This window comes from Mirounga leonina, unplaced genomic scaffold, assembly GCF_011800145.1.
Source record: "Mirounga leonina isolate KUSES-001 unplaced genomic scaffold, KU_Mleo_1.0 Mir_126, whole genome shotgun sequence".
Classification (NCBI taxonomy): Eukaryota; Metazoa; Chordata; class Mammalia; order Carnivora; family Phocidae; genus Mirounga; species Mirounga leonina.
In genome coordinates this window covers 14341132-14363642 of record NW_023270314.1, presented here as the reverse complement: position 1 = coordinate 14363642, position 22511 = coordinate 14341132, and the positions used below count along the sequence as shown (strand labels likewise).

At 37.3% G+C, this 22511-nt stretch overlaps 2 protein-coding genes across 2 annotated transcripts in view; both read right to left on the bottom strand.

Moving 5' to 3' along the window:
• TMBIM4 (transmembrane BAX inhibitor motif containing 4) overlaps positions 1–22511 on the bottom strand; it is a 31216-nt gene that overhangs the window by 5408 nt on the left and 3297 nt on the right. Inside the window, exons 2-5 of the mRNA XM_035002206.1 lie at positions 9897–10005; positions 8785–8890; positions 5216–5249; positions 3196–3313 (exon numbers count right to left, since the gene is read on the bottom strand). Of these exons, the coding sequence (XP_034858097.1) occupies positions 3196–3313; positions 5216–5249; positions 8785–8890; positions 9897–10005 (367 nt within the window). The remainder of the gene's footprint in view (positions 1–3195; positions 3314–5215; positions 5250–8784; positions 8891–9896; positions 10006–22511) is intronic.
• On the bottom strand, positions 5370–7034 carry LOC118008609 (glutathione S-transferase P-like). Its single transcript, XM_035002207.1, has one exon. The coding sequence runs from the start codon at positions 6924–6926 to the stop codon at positions 6285–6287; it is 642 nt and encodes a 213-aa protein (XP_034858098.1). The 5' UTR covers positions 6927–7034; the 3' UTR covers positions 5370–6284.

Below are 22511 nucleotides of genomic sequence, written 5' to 3'. Positions count from 1 at the left end.
AAGATGTATACTGTAAGGGCACCTGACTGGCTCAGTCCTTGGAGCATGCAACTCTTGATCTCAGGGTCATAGGCTCGAGCCCCATGTTGTAGAGATTATTTAAATAAATAAATAAACTTAAAAAAAATCTGGAGTAAGAAGAAGGAAGGAAGGAAGGGCAGTATACTGTAAAACCTAGTGTAACCCCTATTTAAAAGAGCTATAGCTAATAACTAATAAAGGAGATAAATCAAATCAAATAATCCAAAGGGAGGAAAAGAGGTACAAAGAACAGATGAGATAAACAGAAAGAAAACAAATGGCAACATAGTAGGCTTAAACCCAACCAGATCAATAATCACATTAAATGTCAATGATCTAAAAACTCTAATTAAAGCAGAGATGGTCAGACTGGATTCAAAAAAAAAGCAGGAGCCACCATATGCTTCCTATAAGAAAACTGTTTTAACTATAAAGCCACAAAGAAGCTAAAAATAAAAGGATGAAAAATGATATACCATGTTAACACAATCAAAAGAAAGCTAGGGTAGCTAGATTAATAAAGTAGGTTTTAAGGCAAAAATATTACCAGAGATAACTACTAACATAGAATGCACAAACATTCTAGTGCACAAAGAACATTTACTAAGTATCATAAAATGAATTTCACTAAATACTATGGGACTGAAATCATGCAAAATATGTTATTTAACAACAAAAAAATAAAATCAGAAATTAAGTATACATAGTATTATAATCCAGTGTGGTAAACTGAGGGCATGGTGACATTCCAGCTCTCAGTTCTCATGCTAGAATGGCCACAAAATTTCTCTGGATACATTTGGAATACCTAAATTAGAATGAAGTATCATGCCACCACATAGTATAGATCCTTCAGGATTAAAATGGACTCAGGACTTTTTCATACTTAAACCTTAGGAAAACTCCAAAGCTTTTGCACCAAGGAGTGTGGGAAGGTGGTATTAAGAACTGTAACTCAACTGAGGTTTTACCCTACTCACAGGCTAGTAAGTTAGCCTGGCATAGTTTCATGGAGACATGAAGACATGAGACCCCTAAGTCTGAGATGAGGAAGTTTATCACAGCAACAGGAGTTGTTAAAGAACCAGCATAACAGATTGGTGTTGTGGGTGCAAAGAAATGAGAGAGCGAGTAGAAGGCTTAAGAAAGTCAGGGGGCGCCTGGGTGGCTCAGTCGTTAAGCGTCTGCCTTCCACTCAGGTCATGGTCCCAGGGTCCTGGGATTGAGCCCCACATCGGGCTCCCTGCTCAGCAGGAAGCCTGCTTCTCCCTCTCCTACTCCCCCTGCTTGTGTTCCCTCTCTGGCTGTGTCTCTCTCTCTGTCAAATATATAAATAAAATTAAAAAAAAAAAAAAGAAAAGTCGGACATTGGCATTTAAGATTTCTTCAGTGGAACAATCTCTAGTGGCAACAAGGTCCACAGTGTAGCCATGGCAGGGAAATGAAAAGTTGCTGAAGAAGAGGTCCAGACACATTGAGAAGCTAAGGTGATAGATGGGCCTAACATGTGGTTCGATGCTAAAGTCTTTATAGAATGAGGAAGGTTGGGGGCACCCAGCTAGCTCAGTCAGTAGAGCATGCAACTCTTGATCTTGGGTTGTGAGTTTGAGCCCCACACTGGGTGCAGAGGTTACTTAAAATTCAAAAAAAAAAAAAAAAAAAAATTGAGGGAAGCTTGAACAAAGGGAATCAGTGGCAGTAATGAGGAAGACTGGGAAATGTATACCCAGATACTCAAATGTTACAACATAAACCTTACAGCAATGAATTTCCAGCACTCTTAGGAAATAATGAAAGTAGCACCAGGGGTTTTCAATACTAATCCAGCAGTTTCAATACCAATCCCCCACCCGAAACTATATGGGGTATGGGAGAATGAGCAGGTGGAGAACAGTGTTCTCAAGGAGGAATCAAGTTTCAGCTGAAAGAAGAAGAAAAAATATATTAGGAAGAGGCGGAAATATAGGTAAGATCGTTTACCAGAATGGGATTTCTAGAGACTATACTAGAATGGATAGGAAGGAGGGGTGCAGTTGGAGACCGGGATAGAAGAAAACAGCAAATCTTTCATCATATATACCACATGAATGTGTATCGCCTCCAAAACACAAAAAGTAGGAAGCAAAAAAAAAAAAAGTTGCCTCTCTCTCAAAATCACACTCCATTCTAATGCAACCAGTTAAGCATCTTGCACCACTGTCAGTGTTGGCTGACCAGTTATATTTTATCCCAATAGAGATTTCTGGTAATTTGGATTGTGGGGTGGGGAAGGGGATGAAAGAATGTTTTGCAAGAGGTTTTGTAAATTTTTAGTGTTGTAACAGGAAAAAGAACAGAAGATGTTGATGATATGTCAACAGGAAGCCATTGTGAGCTTAGACGAGATACACATTCTTACCAGGTGAGGGAAACACTGTACCATTATCCTAATATAAAAAGTATCATTCCATATATTTATTAGTTTGAAGAAGGATACAGGTTAATCAAGATAGGTCAAAAAGTTTTTAAAGTTTATGCAGATATCACCAACACCTGGGTCATTTACCTTGTTTTTGCCACAAAGAAGTGGATGGTCTTGGTAACATTTATGTTAAGACAAAGACCTAAATAATGTAGGTAAGTTCTATAGCATTCATAGAGCATACAAGCCTAGCCTCTCTAGAAAACTGGGGGGGGGGGGGGGGTTGCGGAGCTGGCATTCCCTTTGCTTTCAATATAGAGCAGAAGCAAATGACTCAAAGATACTTTCCATCTCCTTGTATGCTCTGGAAGTGTAGAGCCTGGCTTTAGTTAGTACTCAGAGAAATGTCCTCTCATCAACCTCCATTTTATTTTTATTTATTTTTTTAAAAGATTTACTTATTTATTTGAAAGAGTGCACACAAGAGTGAAAGAGAGCACGCAAGGGGGGGAGGGGCAGAGGGAGAGAGAGAATCCCAAGCGGACTCCCCACTGAGCACAGAGCCCTACTCGGGGATCCATCTCATGACCCATGAGATCATGACCTGAGCCAAAATCACAAGTTGGGCGCTTAACCGACTAAGCCACTCAGGTGCCCCTCATCACCCTCCATTTTAAAAGACAATATCCAAAGTTAAAGGTATAGCACTTCTCTTAAGATGACCTATAATGTTAAAGATATTTATCTATCATAACCATGAATATATAACTTACCCTGCTCCAAATTTACTGAAATCTCTCTTAGACTGTAGAGTATATACAGTCAAACCAAGAAATACAGCAGTAGTCAGTATAAATGCTTGGAGAATAATATACACATCATAGAAAGTAACTGTAAAATTAAAAAACACTGATTAAAATGCATTTAAACATACTCTATATAAAACAGCTTTTTTTTCCTGGCATTTAACAGAAATGCTATTTTTCCCCTGTACTACTTGCCAATAAAAATAATTATGAAGATTCTTTATTTAGCCTTTAATACTGGTACAGTAAAACCATACCCATACTGCAATAAACAGTCATTCATAAAAAATAAGGTGGTCACATCATTATGAAGCTAAAGAAATGACTGGAGAGCTAGTGGGTTTGGAGTTTGAGGGATATGGTAGAATGACTCTCACCTATCTCTGTCCCAGCTTAGTTCTATCACCATCGGTGGTGATGGTTCTTTATGACTTAAATATCAATAGGGATGACTCTGGGTCCTGTGGCTGGCTGGGAATTTCTGGGCAGTAGCAGCAATTTTAGCAATCACCTGGTTAATTGCATACCCAGTTCACCAGTCCAATCAAAGAAACTAGGCAAGAAAAATATTGGGACCGTCTGGGGTTGTCTGCCATTCACCAACCCTGCAGAGAACAGGAACCAACCACTAATTGCTTTACACCCAAAAATGCATACAATGAATACATAATTGGGGGTTTTCTGAATACATACCAAATTCCCTTCTGAACTTTTAGAATGAACATCTAGATTGACTGTGTCTATTGTAATTGTAATACAACTGCTTAGCATTTTAACAAAATGCTAAATCTAACCCCTTTAAAGGAAGTTAAGTATTTTGAACCCAAAACCATTTAAGTAATTTTTAATTCTTCAAGGATTAATTTCTATTCCTAAATGCTACATTACCGGAATTTCTCTATCACTACAGGATTAGGAAAGTGAATGCAGAGATGAAAAAACATGAGATTATTTTGCTTGTCAACAATTTCAGTGTAACATTAGGTAGAAAGAATATTATAATTAATGAGGAAAATAATGTTCCATCTATGTATTTCTACCCCCAATTCCAATAACCCTGAAAGAGATCTCTCTCCTACATCTGTTACAAATGGTGGGAGCCAAGGAGGACAGAGATGGACTTGATGATAACATTAATAGACAGTAACAATAATAAGTAAATATTAATACTTCCTTTCTATGTTGAGAAATTTCAATTTTATTTATTTTAATAGCTATTATTACTTATATTATGATTCCTTTACAAAAGGAAGTGAATTACCAAACAATATACAGATTCAATAAAACTGGGATAGAAAGGTTAAAAGCAGTAATGACAAAAGACAAATATATTAAACATAATAATTAACAATTTACGGTTGACAGTAATAGTTCATCCTAGCCTTTTTTGTACCCCAGGTAAATCATTTTGAGACAATCTGAATTTTTATTGTCAATAAATCATGAAATTTTTTACTTGAGGCATTACATGCATCAAATAATTATAACAGACACTTCCTTTCAAAGACATAGTTAACATCTAAGATAAAGCAGAAATTACCAAGTTTCTTGTGGGGCCATTTGATGAAATATGGGGTTATAATAATAAAGCACAGCTCAGTGCAGCAATTTGAGAGGCTTGGCTCATGTGATAATGATAATACATTGCTCAAAATATATTTTATCAGTTCCTCTAAGATCTCTCTAAATTAGGGGGGAAAAGATTAGCTACAGTTGTCTTGTTTTTATAAATGGATAAACATATATGAATATTATTCTCATTCCCATTGTTTTCCTAACTCTTTTCCACTTCCTCTAAGCTTAGTTGAACTATATAAAGTATAAACATTTAATTTGGCTTATATTTTACAAATTCTTCATCCTATACTATATATTTGAAATATGACATCCCATGATGTTAAGCTTTAGTTCCAAACACCTTTTAACTCAAAAGATTTATCTACATTAACACGTGACTTTAACATATAGAAGCACAATTATGACTTACCAACAAAGGCCACAGTCAGAGCTTCGAATAGTGTCTAAAAAAAGAAACTAAAATTACATAAATGCACATAAAATTGACACTATGTCATGTACATGTTCTAATTTCTAAGAATCCCATGTGATTCCATATACATGATCTCTTTTTAGCTTCAGAGCAGCCTTGTGAATTACATGGGACACATGATAAGCCTACCATAATGAAAATGAGACCTCAGTGTATTGAGTGAGAAGACTTAGATTCTCATAGTGATCCTATCACTCTTTAAACCCTAACTAGATTTTGTATGTTTGTAACAGGAAGATACAGAAATAGTATGGGAAATTCCATTTTTCTCACTCTCTGTAAGTAAAAATGAAATTGCAAATGATATGCACATTCATAAAACTTCAATATCACACACAAACACAGGAAGAATAAAATATTTACGTAGCACTTTAGTGTGGCAGTCCTGAAACTGTTTCCCAGTATTCATTCTCTCTTTCTTCCTTATTAACGAACTTTTACCCGGACATATAGCTAGCTGTTCAGATTAAACAATACATTTCTCAGCCTCCCTTGTACCTAGATCTGGTCATAGGACTTTATTCTAGCCAAAAGAATGTAAGTGGAGAGGCGTACAAACACTAAAAGCAAAGGGGCTTGCTCTCCCTTTTCTCCTCTCACTTTTTTAAATAACTGGATGGAATGTGGATATGGTGGTGAGCTTTCTTATGCCATACGATACTTTAGGAGTACTTGAACCATAGCAGGTGCCTGGGCCCCTGACAACTTCACTACACAGTCACACAGATTTTTACATGAAAGAGAAGCAAACCATCTTGTTTCACCCATGTCACATGTAGCTGAACTCATATCCCAAATAAAAGATTTAGGGATATTGAGTTTTATCCTCTAGCTTCTCTTTCTCCTTAACTACATACCTTTATTTTGTTTTATTTTATTTATTTTTTTTCTCGCTTAGCAATTTTATTGGTCCTGGAGAAAGGAAAGAAGTTTGCCCCCGCTTCCCACGGGGGTTGCCACAAGCTTTCACTGTTTCCGGCTGCCATTGATGGGGCAGTTCACGTGCTCAGGGGGAGGCCAGGAAGGCCTTGAGCTTGGGCCAGATGCTGAGGCGCGACACATAGGCCGAGAGCAGGGGCAAGGAGTCCAGGCAGCTGGGGTCCAGGACCTGATCAATCAGCAGCAGATCCAGCAGGTTGTAGTCGGCGAAGGAGATCTGGTTGCCCACGATGAAGGCCTGGCCCCCCTCGTTCTGGGACAACAGCATCTCAAAAGGCTTCAGGTACCCTGGTATTGCCTTCAAGTACTCCTCCTTCCCTGCCTCGTAGTTAGTGTAGAGGAGCATGACGTATTTGCAGCGAAGGTCCTCCACACCATCGTTCACCATATCCAGTAGGGCTGCCTCCCGATGGTCCTTCCCGGACAGCCCAAGGGGGCGGCCCAGGTGTCGCAGGATGGCATTGGACTGGTACAGGGTGAGGTCTCTGTCCTGGAACTTGGGGAGCTGCCCATACAGACAGGAGGCCTTGAGCGGGCCCTGCAGCCAGCTCTCCTTGGTCACCACCTCCTCCTTCCAGCTCTGGCCCTGGTCAGCCAGCAGCATGCGCATGGCTTCGCAGCGCCCTCGAACCGGAAAGTAGACAACGGTGTAGGGCGGCACGGCTGCAACGCGGGTGGCGACGGCGGTGGCAACGGAGGTTGGCGGCATAGCTCCTCCTTTATTTTGTTTTAAATGCTTACTTGAGGGGCGCCTGGGTGGCTCAGTCAGTTAAACGTCCGACTCTTGATTTCAGCTCAGGTCGTGATCTCAGGGTCCGAGATGGAGCCCCACTTCGGGCTCTACCCTGAGCCTGGAGTCTGAGATTCTCTCTCTCTCTCCCTCTCCTTCTGCCCCTCCCCCCACTCACTCTCGGGCTCTCTCTCAAATGAGTAAATAAATCTTTAAAAAATAAATAAATAAATGCTTACTCTTGTTAGATTTTACCAACTATCTGATAGACCATATCACAAAGGCAAAGCCAGAAGTAACATCAGTGGCTATATACTCATACTCTTGGTAGAAGCACTCCCTGTAACTCTCCCCACCTGAAATCAAGACACCTATCAGAACTAGAGCAAAAATGGCATTAGAAATGGTACACAGATGTGGAGGCAATGAAGGCACTGCCACATTTTGTCATAATGTTGCTGGCAGTGTCAGAGAAGTGGTAGCCAAAGAGGACGGAAATATTTTTTTCTGGAAAAACATGATTACACCTCACTCTTGATATTTGTGACATGACTTTAGGTAAGAAATCCTACCCCATACTCAAGTATCCGAAGGAAACAGGAGAGTATGAACCGGAGAAAAGATAATACTAGGAAAATGTAACACCACCCTAAAACAGTACTCAGGAAACAAAAGAACCTAAGATTTAAATGAAGAACCTTTCCTGTAATTGAAATTTCCGAAGCCATGACTTTTCTTTCATCATATTAACATAAACTTGTTACCAGAATTCACAAACTTTCTTTAGTTTAAAGCAACTGAATCTGGTAAATAGCATTTTCACTCTTATTTAACTATAAATATTATTAATATTAGTTTGAAATGTTCTGAAGTAAATTTTTGGTTAGAACCCAAAGTCATACTGGATAAGAGAGCAAGAAAAATAATTTAAGAAACATATGACTTGAGCCTTACCAACTTATTCTGGTCATATTATAGGACTGGGTTTTTATAGGTAGTAGTTTGGGTTTTCATTTTTAGAAACATCTAAACAAACATGAGCTAAAGTTCCCGACTTATGATATTAAAAGGTATTAGTAGAGCACATCAATTGAGCAAAGTGGTCCTTTAAAAGAACAAAGTACTAAGATAAAAAATAACAATGAGGAGTTAATCATAAAGATTTTAACTTAAGGTCTATGAAATTAAGGCTATAATTTTTTCCTAAGAAAATCAGAGATCAGGGGTCCAAAGTATCACAGAGATAATCCACTTCAATGTGTTCATTTTACATATGAGCAGACTTAGGTACAGAAAGGCTAAACACCCTGCCAAATGTCACATAACCAGAAAGTGGCAAAGCCAGGTCATGAGATTCCACTTCACGATTTTTTCCACTATACCATAATAGTCACAGGGGAAAAAAAAATCTGAAACTGACAAATGTTAAAAATTCTAAAATTAGGGGCGCCTGGGTGGCTCAGTTGGTTAGGCGACTGCCTTCGGCTCAGGTCATGATCCTGGAGTCCCAGGATCGAGTCCCGCATTGGGCTCCCTGCTCTGCGGGGAGTCTGCTCCTCCCTCTGACCCTCCCCCCTCTCATGTGCTCTCTCTCTCAATCTCTCTCTCTCAAACAAATAAGTAAAATCTTTAAAAAAAAAAAATTCTAAAATTATTTGTAATTTATTAAACTTATAAACTTATGAAACTTAATGAACTTATTAAAGTTCAACTTTATTGAACTTATTAAAAACATTAACTTCATTCTGCTATTATATACATATTTGCATTCAATTAAATAATAAAGTTAACACATAGGAATAAATGTTAAAGTAACAGATATTGTCAAAATACTCACAAATCCAAAAAGCAGGTACAGGTTAAGGGGATGCTTATGTCTGTTTACAGTCAATGCTAAAACCAAACCCAAAGATCCAAGGGCAAACATCAAAATTAAGGCAGGACTGAAAGACAAAATTAAAAGCATTTTTAAGTTTAGAAACAGTATAAATAGTATTAACCCATTTAATAAAATTTGTCTATTTTCTTTGTTTGTGAAAGTAAGAAAAGGAAATCTGGAAGGAACCACACCAAACTGTCAAAACAAATGATTTTTCTATTCAGGGAATTTGAGGAGTGTGAGCTGGGGAGGAGCAGCAAGACAAAGAAAAGAGCCCACAATGAATGAGGAAGACTTTTCCTTTTTACTTCATGAACTTCGAGCATATCTGAATCATTTTTGCAATTAGCATACTGTTTTTAACAGAAATACAATAAAGAACAGCTATTAAACAATAAGCAAATTTTATATACATTTACTATATGGCTGTAATCTAAATTAAAGAACTCTACCCCAAATAGCAAACTCATTTTTTCTGTAGGGGGAGGGATGATAAAATTGTCTACTTCCAAGAAAATATTCATCCCTTATTTTTCCTTTAATATACAAAACCTATATAACTTTTAGCCATGGAAATAATTATTTTGGAGGTCAGATCTTAAACAAATTAGGGATGAGCCATATGAAGCTCCTTTTCTCAGTGAAAATTCCCAGTGAAATTATCCTAGTCATGAGCCAACACTAAGAAAAATGATACATATATTTATTAAGTACCTTTATTTTTCAAGCACTGTCTTAGGCTTTGGGGACTAGGCATAGATATAATAAAAGCAAAAAAAAAAAAAAAAAACCAAAAAACTTTAAAAAGCTGCATATAGTAAAAATTCTTATATCTGAGGAGATGAAGGTTTAACCCTACAAAACTATAAGCTAAAAAGTTCAGAGGTAAATACCATATTGAAGAACATTTTTCTTATCAAAACAAAACTAGTCTTATTTATGAGTTAATAATGAACCTTTTTTACATTCTAACCTCAGAAGTTAATAGAAAAAAAAAAAAGAACTTTGCTTATAATATGGCCTTTTGATCATAAGCAGCAGCTGAAAATGTTTCAGAATCATCACCTTACCTTTCATGGACAAATGTCCGTATAGACTCAAAGTATAAAAAAAAAGAAGCTGTCACTGTAGTTAAGAGAACTTGCAGAGAAAGGATGCTGTAGACTTTTCTTAGAAAGGCTGAAAAAAGAAAAATAATTACACATGACTATTTTCTTAAGCATTTATCATAGAACAGCAAGATCAAAATCTGTTCTTAGAAACATTAAATTTTTATATATAATCTTTAAATCTTAATCCGAATAATGTGGTCTGTAACTTAAACTAAACAACAACAACAAAAACACTTCCAAAGAAATCACAAATTTTAAATGGTAACTATCCCTCAAGAAGCATGAGTTTAAAAAAAAATTAATAGCCCATAATGAAAGTGTTTTCAGCAATGGTGCGCCTGGCTTGCTCAGTCAGTAGAGCATATGACTCTTGATCTCGGGGTTGTTGAGTTCGAACCCCACATTGGACATAGAGCTTACTTTAAAAAAAAAAAAAAGAGAAAAGAAAACGCTTTCATCAAAATAAAAAGAAAGTATGAAACACCTATTTGTACACAGCAGCATACAACAAAGCAAAGGATTAAAAACAGAACATTCCTAAACAACAAATCTATCTTGAGACTGAAAACCAGGAAGAGAAAACATATGGTTAGATATAAATCTTTAAAAAGGAATCTTAATTTCCAAGCAGTACAAATGCTTTCTCAAAATGAAAACTTATCCCTAAAAGGCAAATAATATATAAACTTACTTTCACTCACCTGCTTTTATTTCTCACTTACAGTACTTCTGCCTCTAGTTTCTATACAATAAGAAATTCTTACTTTCACCATATTTTATTATTAGCATCCATAAATCAACTCCAAAGCCTAATGATTAAAAAACTTAGTAAAGTCGTCTGACATACAGATGATATAGATACAGTGAACACCCAACTCACCACCAGTTTCAGAAAAGAAAAAAAAAACATTGTTTCCACCTCCTCTATGTACACATACCGATAATAACATCCCTTCTCCCCTTACCCCCCTAGCTGCTAATCATCTTTCAAGACACAGCCTTTCTCATTTCCCCAGTCTGAATTAAACGCTCCTTCTGTTCCCAAGGGGCCCTAAACATACTTCTAATCACTTCATTTTATAATAAGTCTACTGGCCCTTCACTCCCATTAAACTATAAAGACTAAAAATCTCCCTAATAATAGGGAACATGTCTCACTCATTTTTATACCCAACACCCAGCCAAGTGGATGGCACACAATACTCAGTACATTTTATTTGCTTTTATTTATTTATTTATTAAAGATTTTATTTATTTATTTGACAGAGAGAGACAGCGAGAGAGGGAACACAGGCAGGGGGAGTGGGAGAGGGAGAAGCAGGCTCCCCGCTGAGCAGAGAGCCCAATGCGGGGCTCGATCCCAGGACCCTGGGATCATGACCTGAGCCGAAGGCAGACACTTGACTGAGCCACCCAGGCACCTCTTTATTTGCTTTTAAATAATTTATATTGAATTTATGAAAGATGAATTTTGCCACTCAACTGTATTACTCTAAAACAATAGCGGAGCCACGGAACTTTCGTAGAGCACTGACTGTGCTTAGGCAGGCAGTAAAAACATTGTTGAATGACTTTCACCCAATAAACAAGATGAAACACCGTCTCTTGCTTCTCATGGCAATGCTCATACAATAAATGTTCTCTTTGAAAAGAATTCCTACTAAAAACCTGGCTTCCCAAATGAGAATGAAGTACTTTGGTGGCATGTCAGCCAAATAACAAGTAATAAATATTCTATAAGAATAAAGGAATTTTCATAAATACCAAAGATTTAATCCTTAAAATGACCCCAAATCGTATCTTACATGTCTCCCTCTGTTACCTTTTCCAAAATATACAGTGAGTTTTTCCTGATGTCTTAAATAGGTTTTACTGAACATATAATTTAACCAATGACTCACAGTAACACTGATTACCAGTTGCACTTTGGCCCACATGTATGTATATATCTTGAACGGAAAGGAGATAAACAGTGCTAATCTCCACAACAGATCTATAACTTACTTTCTTAAAAAGGCCCTGATGTCTGCATGCTGTGGAAGGTCATTTCCACCTTTTTCACAAAAGCAGAGAAAAGCACATATTACTGTCACAGACAATGTTATTTGGGCTATCTTTCTGCAAATTTAATTACTAAACTAAAGGTCAAACTACTATTCCCTCAAGGGATTTTCCAGACTGCAAAAAAACCATATTAATTTTGATACCCTATTATATGTACCTCACATAACTCAAACCCATTTCATATATTTTCTCAATTAAGCGGTGAATGTTAATGTTAATTTTTACTTTTTGGAACTGTTCCACAGTTCAAAATAGTGTATTTAATATTTATTTGTATATGTGTGTATGCACAAGTGTATGCACGACTATAATAAAAGACTGGAAGAATATACACTAAGGTATTAATAATGGTTTTCTCTGAGCAACATGACTAAAGATGATCTGCATTGTTCAGTTCCTTGCTAATTTGTGTTTTTTATTTATCACCAGTAAATATTTGAAATAGAAAAAGATTTTAAAGAAACCTGTGCTAAACTGGGGCAACTGGCTGGCTCGGTCAGTAGAGAATGCAACTCTTTTTTTTTTTTTAAGATTTTATTTATTTATTTGACAGAGAGAGAGCGGCAGGCAGAGGGAGAGTGAGAAGCAGGCTCCCCACTGAGCAGAGAGCCCGACAAAGGGCTCTATCCCAGGACCCTGGGATCATGACCTGAGCGGAAGGCAGATGCTTAACCAACTGAGCCACCCAGGCGCCCAGAGAATGCAACTCTTGATCTCGGGGTTGTGAGTTCGAGCCCCACACTGGGTGTAGAGATTACTTAAATATAAAATCTTTTTTTAAAAAAAATAAAGAAACCTGTGCTAAGCCAATAAATTCGTCATAAAAATAATCCTTATGCCGATATTCTAGACTACAACTTTTCTAGACCCTTTTTAAAAAGGACCTTAGGGGCGCCTGGGTGGCTCAGTCGGTTAAACTTCTGACTCTTGATTTCCGCTCAGGTCATGATCTCGGGGTCATGGGATGGAGCCCTGCATCTGGCTCTGCACTCAGCAGGGGGTCTGTTTGAGTTTCTCCCTTTGCCCCTCCCCCCACTTGTGCATGGGCGTACTCTCTTTCTAAAATAAATCTCTAAAAAATAAATAATAAAAAGGATCTTAAATCAAATCCAAAGAAAAAGCAACATTTGACACTCATTTTGAATAATTAATATAAAACACAGCAAAGGCTATATATACCAAGCTCACAGAGAAAAAAAAAGAGCCGATAGGAAAAGAATCTAAGCCAAACAGCAATTATCTTTCAATTTTTTCTGAATCCTGATTTCTCCCCCTTCTACTTTTATTTACCCCCTTTCTACTCAAACTTAACATGGTCAAAACAGCAACTCTTCATTTCTATCCAGATGTCCTTCTCCCAGTCTCCTCATCGGTAAGCAGCACCAACATTCCCCAGACCAAAAATGTGGGCATCATCTCTGATTTGCCTCCCTTCTCCCAATCCATCCACACCTACGGGAGCTCTCGCTCACAAATTACAACACGTCCACCTCTTTGGTCTCCTCTGATATCTTTCTAGTTACAAGCTGTAGGATCTCTCATCTACTACTAAAGTGCTCTTCTTACTGGTCTCCATGCTTCCACTCCTGTCCCACCTATTGTCCCAAACCATCCTCCACGCAGCAGTCAGGGTGAACTTTTTATAAAATGAACCATGTCACGTGACTCCTTGCTTAAACATTTAGAATAAAATTAAAAGCTTCTATGGGGCCTACAAGGCCCTACCCGATACCCAACTTTTGCAACCTCAGCTCACACCACTTTTCCTTTCCTCACTAGCTTTACCCACACTACCTACCTCTCTGTTCCCCAAGCATGCCAACTCCTTCTTTGTCTGGGCTTTGCCCTTGCTGTTTCCCCTGCCTGGAATGCCTTTACCCTTCTTTACATGGAATGGTGGTTTAAAACATCCACACTTTTTGACACTCCTTTCAAGGGACTCACTTCCAATAAAAAGAATAAGGCCAAGCAACAATGTGTGTTATTTCTAATACTAAGTCATAAGAGACAATTTTTTATACCTCAGTTAAAAAAAAAAAAGTAATTAGGGGCACCTGGGTGGCTCAGTCGGTTAAGCGTCTGCTTTTGGCTCAGGTCCTGGGATCAAGCCCCGCATCAGGCTCCCTGCTCGGATGGGAGCCTCCTTCTTCCTCTCCCTCTGCACCCCCTGCTTGTGATCTCTCTCTCTCTCTCTCTCTCTCTGTCAAATAAATAAATAAAATCTTCTAAAAAAATAAAATAAATCAACCAAAGTATTTCTTTTAAAAAAAAAAAGTAATACAGTTACCTACTTGTTCTTTCTTAGAGGACTCACTCTAAGGCATTGTTTCTCCACCTTTTTTCATTGTGCGCCTAAGGAGCCTTCTGGATATTATTTACCTAATAGTCCTCCAATAATATTTTAATGCCACAAACAAACTACATTTGTTTATGTATCATGGCTCTTTGGAAGGCTACAAACCCGTGTAAAATCTGAGATTTTTTTGCCCTCCACCTCAAGAACCAGTTTTCACCCTCCTGGAGGCCATTATTGGCCCCACAGAGAATGAATGCTACAGGAGAAGCCAGCTGAGTAAGGAAACTCAAGTAGTCCTATGGAAAGGTCCATGTAGTGAGAAAGTGAGGTCTCTTGCCAACTGCCAGTGAGAAAAAGGTCTTTTGCTAATAGTGATGTGAGTGAGCCTTCTTGGAAGTACGTCCTTCAGTTGACTTCAGCCCCAGCCAACATTTTGACTAGATCCTATGACAAATCCTGCTCTAGAATCAGTAAGATGCCTTGCTCTTAAAAACTGATAAAAAAAATATTTATTCAGGCCACTACGTTTTGTGGTAATTTGTTACACAGCAATAGAAAACTCGTTTAGATTTTGGTACCTCAAAGTGGGGTCCTGCCAAACCAAAAACCTAAAATATGGAAGAGGCTTTGGAATCAGGCATCGGTGGAAGACAGCAGGTCTTTAAGGTAAAAACTCAAAAAACCTTTAAGAAACTGTTTATAGGAGGATGATACCTTTGAGGAGGCTGTGGGTCACAGCTTAAAGGGAAGTGAGGAAAATCTTATTGGAAACTGGAGGAAAGGGGCGCCTGGGTGGCTCAGTCATTAAATGTCTGCCTTTGGCTCAGGTCATGATCCCAGGGTCCTGGGATCGAGCCCCCCCCGCATCGGGCTCCCTGCTCGGCAGAAGCCTGCTTCTCCCTCTCCCACTCCCCCTGCTTGTGTTCCCTCTCTCGCTGTGTCTCTGTCAAATAAATAAATAAAATCTTTAAAAAAAAAAAAAAAGGAAACTGGAGGAAAATAAGAAAATCCTTGTTTTGTAGTGGCAAAAAAAAATTAGCAACACTGCCACCTGTGGGAACATGGAAAGTAGAAAATGTACCTAACAAAGTAATGGCATCAAACTAAGGAGATTTCCAAAGTATTGAAGGTACTTGCTGGCCTCTTACTGCTTATACTAAAATGCAAGAGGAGAGACAGAGACAGAGGATGTGATCATAAATCCTTTGTTAAAACCTCACAAATTTCCAATTTTGCACCTCAGAAAAACCATTCAAACAATAGGGCTTCTGAGAAGCTTGAGGAAATTGTCACTCCTCTAAGCTCACTCTAAGACATTTCTGGGTGTGGCTTATATCTAATGGAATGAACCATTAAGAATCACAGGAAACCCACAAAGTTTTTTGAAGAATTTTACTGGAAAAAATACTACCACATTATGCCTGTACACATACTGGGTATGTGGGTACAGATTGTCTCTTTAGTTCCAAAGTCTTCAAGAGGAAATGTACTCAGAGGATATTAAGGAACTACACCCAAGAGGCCTCATCCACATCTGAAATTGATTTAGATGACGAAATTCTAGATTTTGCACTGATGCTATACTGGAATAAGACTTCTAGAGGGTATTAGCTTGCAAGTGGAAAACAGAAAAACTTGTGACCAGAGGAAAGGCTGTGGTAGTTTAAAACATGCCTACCAATTATTTGACACGGACCTTCAAAAGGTGGAGCCTAAATCCCCTCCCCTGGAGTGTGGACTGGGCTGAGTGTCTTGCTTCGAATGGATACAATAAGGGAGATGTGATGGTGTGTGATAACCATGACTAGTTCATTAAAGACACTATGGCTTCCTAATTGCTCTCCAATGGATCACTTGCTCTGGGGGAAGCCAGGTTCCATGCCATGAGGATACACAGCAGCCTATGAAGAAAGTCATGTGGCAAAGAACTGAGAGGTCTTCTGTCAACATCCACATGAATAAGATTTCCAGGAAGCAGACCCTCCAGCCCAGTCATGCCTTCAGCTGACAGCGGCCACAGCCCCCACCTTGAGTAGAATCTCATGAGACACCCTGAGCCAGAACCAAGCCAAACCTCTTCCAGATTCCTGACTCTCAGAAACTGTGTGAGATAATAACTATGTGTTGTTCTAAGCTACTAAGTTTGAGGGTAATTTTTTTAATAAAGCAATAAATAATTAATAAATGTAGCTAGCTGCTTCTCATAGATCTGCCATCTCCTTCAAGAGCTCTTTCCCTGACCATTCCTTAACTAAAACTGCTGCCACTTGAAACCGTAGCGCCTGTTCCAGCACTCTCTTTTCTTCAGAGAACTTATCAAAGTTAGTAATCTATTGATTTGCTTATTTCTTTAAGGTCTGTCTCCCCAGCTCCCCCATCCAAATTACAATTCATAAAGACTGAAATGTCTGGTCACTGCTATATCCTTAATATCAGTACAAGGCCCAATAGTTTTGTAAATAAAGGAAAATGCAAAATTAAAACAAGGCAGTATTTTTTACCAACCAGGAGAGTCCACAAACTAAGGCTCATGGGCTAACTCCAGCCCACCACCTGATTTTATAAGTAAAGTTTTATTGGGCACAACTACGTGCTCCTATGTATGTATCATCTACAGCTGCTTTTGCGTTATGCAGGCAGAGTTCAGTAGTTGCAACAGAGGCCTCAAGGCCCCACAAAGCTGAAAATATTCACGGTTTGGCTATTTGTAGAAAATGTCTGCCAACCCCTGCTCCAACAGACTGCCAAATATTAAAGAGTTTGATGATACTCTGTGTTGGTGAGGGTGCAAAAAAGGTACCCTCATATATTGTTTGTTGAGAGTCAACAGGTACAAATCTCTTTGGAGGGTAGTTGATGACATCAGTCACATCTAAAATGCACATATTCTTCTGACCCTATAATTTCACTTCTGAAAATTTATCCTAGAGCAGTATTTGGAGAAATTCACAAAGATATGGAAGGATTTTCCCTACAGCACTATTTGAAGAAATAAAAAAGTAACAGCCTAAATATATCAAATATAAATATCAAGAGGAGATGATTAAATAAATTATGGTACATACATACTATGAAAGCCCACTGTAGTTAAAAGAATATAATAAAGCTATATGTACTGCTATTTTTTAAATAAAAAAAAATTATAAATGAAAATACAAAGTTGCAGTAATGTATAATATAATCCCATAGATTATAATGTTCTGCTTCTGAGTCTATAAAATAGTATGTTTTAGTTGTTTCACAAATATACATATAGCTAAAATAGAGTAGCTTAATATTATATGCTATTATATGTTACATATTATGTTACATATATATACATATATAATATACATCTATATTAGACTAGCTTAATATTATATGCTATTATATATTACATATATATTAGATAACATATATAATATATATACACACATATATATGATATATAATACACATATATTATATGACTATTATATGTTACATATATATTACAATTACTTAAACTAGGTTAATTGGTACCGTAAAGAGTTCAAGATAGAGACTTTACTCAGAAATTCATTCTCACATAATTTGTCTGTATCTTCATGATTTGTGTTTTCCCCCAATGAGCCATGAAATTTTAGATATAATATTCCAAAAGTATCTCCCAGAAAACATACACATTACATTTTTAAAGGAACCTCTTTTTACTGCATCTAAAGGAGTGAGGACGTAAAAGTTTTGAAGTCATAGTTATTCTCCTTAAGGCATTAGGTTAGCTAACTTAACCTGCTTAAAAAAAAAAAAAAAAAGCTTAATTTGCTTTAAAAGTGGGGGTGAGGGTGCATTTTTGTTTTACCATTTATTTAGTAAAGAACCAGAGACAGATGAGAACCGGTTTTTTTAATACGGATGTAGTCAGCTTAATTACCAACCCAATTATCAGAGCTCCTAAGTAAAATGCTCCTGCATTATTTAAATATTCATGAATTATTGAGTTTCTGGTATTTTGGTCAGCACTGTTATAGCGATGTGAGACATAGGAAGGTAAATCAAGTATAAGGCAAATTATTTCTTTTAAAAACAGTCTACATATGCAGACAGGTGGAAAGAGCATTTACCTAGGGATTATGAAACCTGGTTTCTAGCCCCCAACCTTACTGCAAAGAACTATGCCATTTTAGACAAGTGTCTTGAAACTTAGTTTTCTGTACAACATATGTGTATATTATGTTAGGGACTGTAATTCCAGAGAAAATAACAATATTGTTATTACAAAAATTTTTTAGCATTTATATATCCAAACCCAGCCCTCCATTGGGATTCTATTTCCTCCTTGAAGCTTTCCTAGATTATTCTGGTTCACACACTCTCACTTCCTTCCCTAAATTCCCTCCAGACCTGGCAGTTTAGAATTTCATTAAGTTGCGATCACAGATTAGTTTGACCACTGGCCAACCCAACTAATGCCTTAAGGACAGCAACTGAGACTTCCAAAACTTTTATTTCCTCACTACCTTTACCTGCAATAAAAAGGGATTGCTTTTTTTTAAAATGTAGGTTTTTTTAAGATTTTATTTATTTATTTGTTAGAGAGAGAAAGATATGAGCAAGCACAAGCAAGAGGAGTGGCAGGCAGAGGAAGAAACAGGCTCCCCACTGAGCAAGGAGCCCCGATGCAGGGCTCAATCCTAGGACCCCAAGATCATGACCTAAGCTGAAGGCAAATGCTTAACCGACTGAGCCACCCAGGTGTCCCTTTAAAAATGTAGTTTAAAAAAATGTAGTTTATCTATTAAATGTATATTAATGATTCAAATTCTTCCTTAATGACAGTATCCTAATTCAATAAAATTTCTCTAATAAATGCCTTCTATTCACACATCTGATACCACATCCACAGAAATGTAATTTGCTGCACTAGCTGCCATTTTCTATCCCTGTCCTTCCCTCAAGTAACTGATTCTCTTTCTTGATCACCTTTGGGATCAGCAGAGACTCTCATTCTCCCTCTGTTATCTATGTGGTAGCCAGGAGTTCTAATCCACTCTCTGCTCTTGCAGTAACAGTTCTTAATTACTCTAATGTACCACACTGGTCACTGTCCACTTTACAGATGAATGCAATCTGAGAGTGCCTTATTGGTTTAAACAAACATATAGTAAAAAGCTGAGTTTGACAACCAACCCTCCACAAACTATCCCAAAAAGCTGAAGAGGAGAGAATACTTCCAAATTCATTCTGTAAACTAGCTTTACCCCAGTATCAAAGCCAAAGACACTACAGTAAAAGAAAACTACGGACCAATATCCTTGATGAATATTGATGCGAAATTCCTCAACAAAATACTAGCAAGCAGAATTCAATAGCAGATTAAAAGGATCATACACCATGACCAAGTGGGTTTTATTCCTAGAACGCAAGGATGGTTCATCATACAAAAATCAATCAATATAATACACCATATTAACAGAATGATGGGGCAAAAACAGATGACATCTCAATTGATACAGAATAAGCATTTGCCATTATTCAACAACCATTCATGATAAAAAGACTCAATGAACTAGGAATAGAAGGAAAATACCTGAACATAATAAAGGCTATTTATGACAAGCCCACAACTAACATCATACTCAACAGTGAAAAACTGAAAACTTTTCCTCTAAGATCAGGAACAAGTCAAGGATGTAGGCTTTTGCCACTTCTATGCAACATAGTACTGGAAGTCCTAGCCAGAGCAAATGGGCAAGAAAAAGAAATAAAAGGCATCCAAATTGGAAAGGGAAAAAAAAGTGAAATTATCTGTCTTGACAGAGTGAATGATCTTACATGTAGAAGACCCTAAAGATTCCACAAGCTGTTAGAACTAACAAATGAATTCAACAAAGTTGCAAGATACAAAACCAACATGCAAAAATCAGTTGCATTTTTATACACCAATAATGAGCAAGCCAAAAAGGAAAAGCAAATTAAGAAAAAAAATTCTACTTACAATAGCATCAAAAAGAATGAAATACTTAGAAATAAATCTAATCAGGAAGGTAAAAGGCTTGTACTCTGAAAACTACAAAACACTGCTGAAAGACACAAATAAATGACATCCAATGTTCACATAACAATATTAGATTAGAAGAATATTGTTAAAATGTCCATACCATACACAAAAGAGCTACAGATCTAATGTAATCCCTGATGAGGGATAAAAACAGAAAAATGTTCACCTTTGGCCCAGAAAGCTGACCTATAGCCTGCATAGTTTTGATAAGGATCAAATAAGTGCTGGTTGCTACATTATTAGAGGGTCTCATGACTGCTTGTACATCTCACTGATAGTTAATATTGAGCTGAGTGATAATCACAGGAGAAATCTTGAGAAAGCAGTTTTATGAGTAGAAATTCAAATAAGACATTTATGAGCTAATACTCCCTGCATGTACCCTTCCCCTTGAACAGTACACATATAACCACCAGCTTCATACGGCAAAAGCGCCGCTCTTTCTGCCCACGGGTCCTGTCCCTGTACTATAATAAAAGCACCTCCTTGTACCGAAAAAAAAAAAAAAAAATCTCAAGAATTCTTTCTTGACCATTTGCTCCCAATCCCACATCAATCCCTATCAAAATCCCAATGGTCTTTTTTGCAGAAATAGAAAAATGCATCCTAAAATTCATTTGGAATTTCAAGGGACCCTGAACAGCCAAAATAATAGTGAAAAAGAACCAAGTTTGAAGTCTCACACTTTCTGATTTCAAAACTTATTATAAAGCTAGAGTAATCAAAATAGTGTGGTACTGACATAAAGACAGACGTACAGAACAATGGAATAGAATAGAAGACCAGAAGTAAACCTTCACATATACGGTCAAGTGATTTTCAACAAGGATGCCAACACCATTCAATGAAGGAAAGGTGTCACTGTCTCTTCAATAAACAGTGCTAGGAAAACTAGATATCCACATGTGAAAGAATTAAGGTGAACCCTTACCTTACATCATACACAAAAACGAACTCAAAATAATTTCAAGGCCTAAAACATTAGACCTAACGCTATAAAAACCCCTAGAAAAAAACACAGGGGAAAAAGCTTCATGACATTGGGTCTGGCAATGATTTATTGAATATGACATCAAAAGCACAGGCAACAAAAGTAAAAATAGATAAACTGTCGTGCATCAAAGGGCACAATCAACACAGTGAAAAGACAACCTACAGAATGGGAGAAAATTTGTAAATCATATATATAAGAGGTTAATACCTAGAATATATAAGGAATTCTTACAATTCAATAACAAAAAAATAACCCAATTAAAATATGAGCAAAATCAAGAGAATGAGAAGCCACAGACTAACAGAAAATATTTGCAAAGATGTATCCAACAAAAGGACTGTTATCCAAAATATACAAAGAACTCTTCAAACTCAACAATAAGAAAATGAACGACTCACTTAAAAAGCAGGCAAAAGACCTGAACAGACACCTCACTGAATGAAATATACAGATAGCAAATATCATACGAAAAGATGCTCAGCATCATATGCCATCAGGGAAATGCAAATTAAAACAATGAGATACCACTACACACCTATTAGAATGGCCAAAATCCAAAACCTGACACCACCAAATGCTGACAAGAACATCAGGCAACAGGAACTCTTCATTCATCGCTGGTGGAATGCAAAATGGTATAGCTACTTTGGAAGACAGTTTAACAGTTTCTTACAAATCTAAACACACTCTCACCATACAATCCAGCAATTGTACTCCTTCGCATTTATCCAAATGAGTTGAAAACTTATGACTACACAAAAATCTACACACGGATGTTTTACGTAGTAACTTTAACCGTAACTGCCAAAACTTGGAAACAACCAAGATGTCCTTTAGTAGGTGAAGGAGTAAACTGAAGTACATGCAGACCATGGAATATTATTCAGTGTTAAAAAGAAATAAGCTATCAAGCCATGAAAAGATATGGAGAAATCTTAAATGCACATTACTAAGTAAAAGAAATCAATCTGAAAAGGCTATATACTGTATGATTCCAACGATCTGACATTCCGGAAAAGGTAAAACCATGGAGACAGTAAAAAGATCAGTGGTTACCACGGGCTGGTGGGAGGGAAGGATGAATAGGCAGAGCACAGAGAGGTTTTTAGGCAATGAAACTATTCCATATGATACTATAATGGTGGATCTATGTCATTACATATTTGTCAAAACCCATTGGATGTACAACACCAAGAGTGA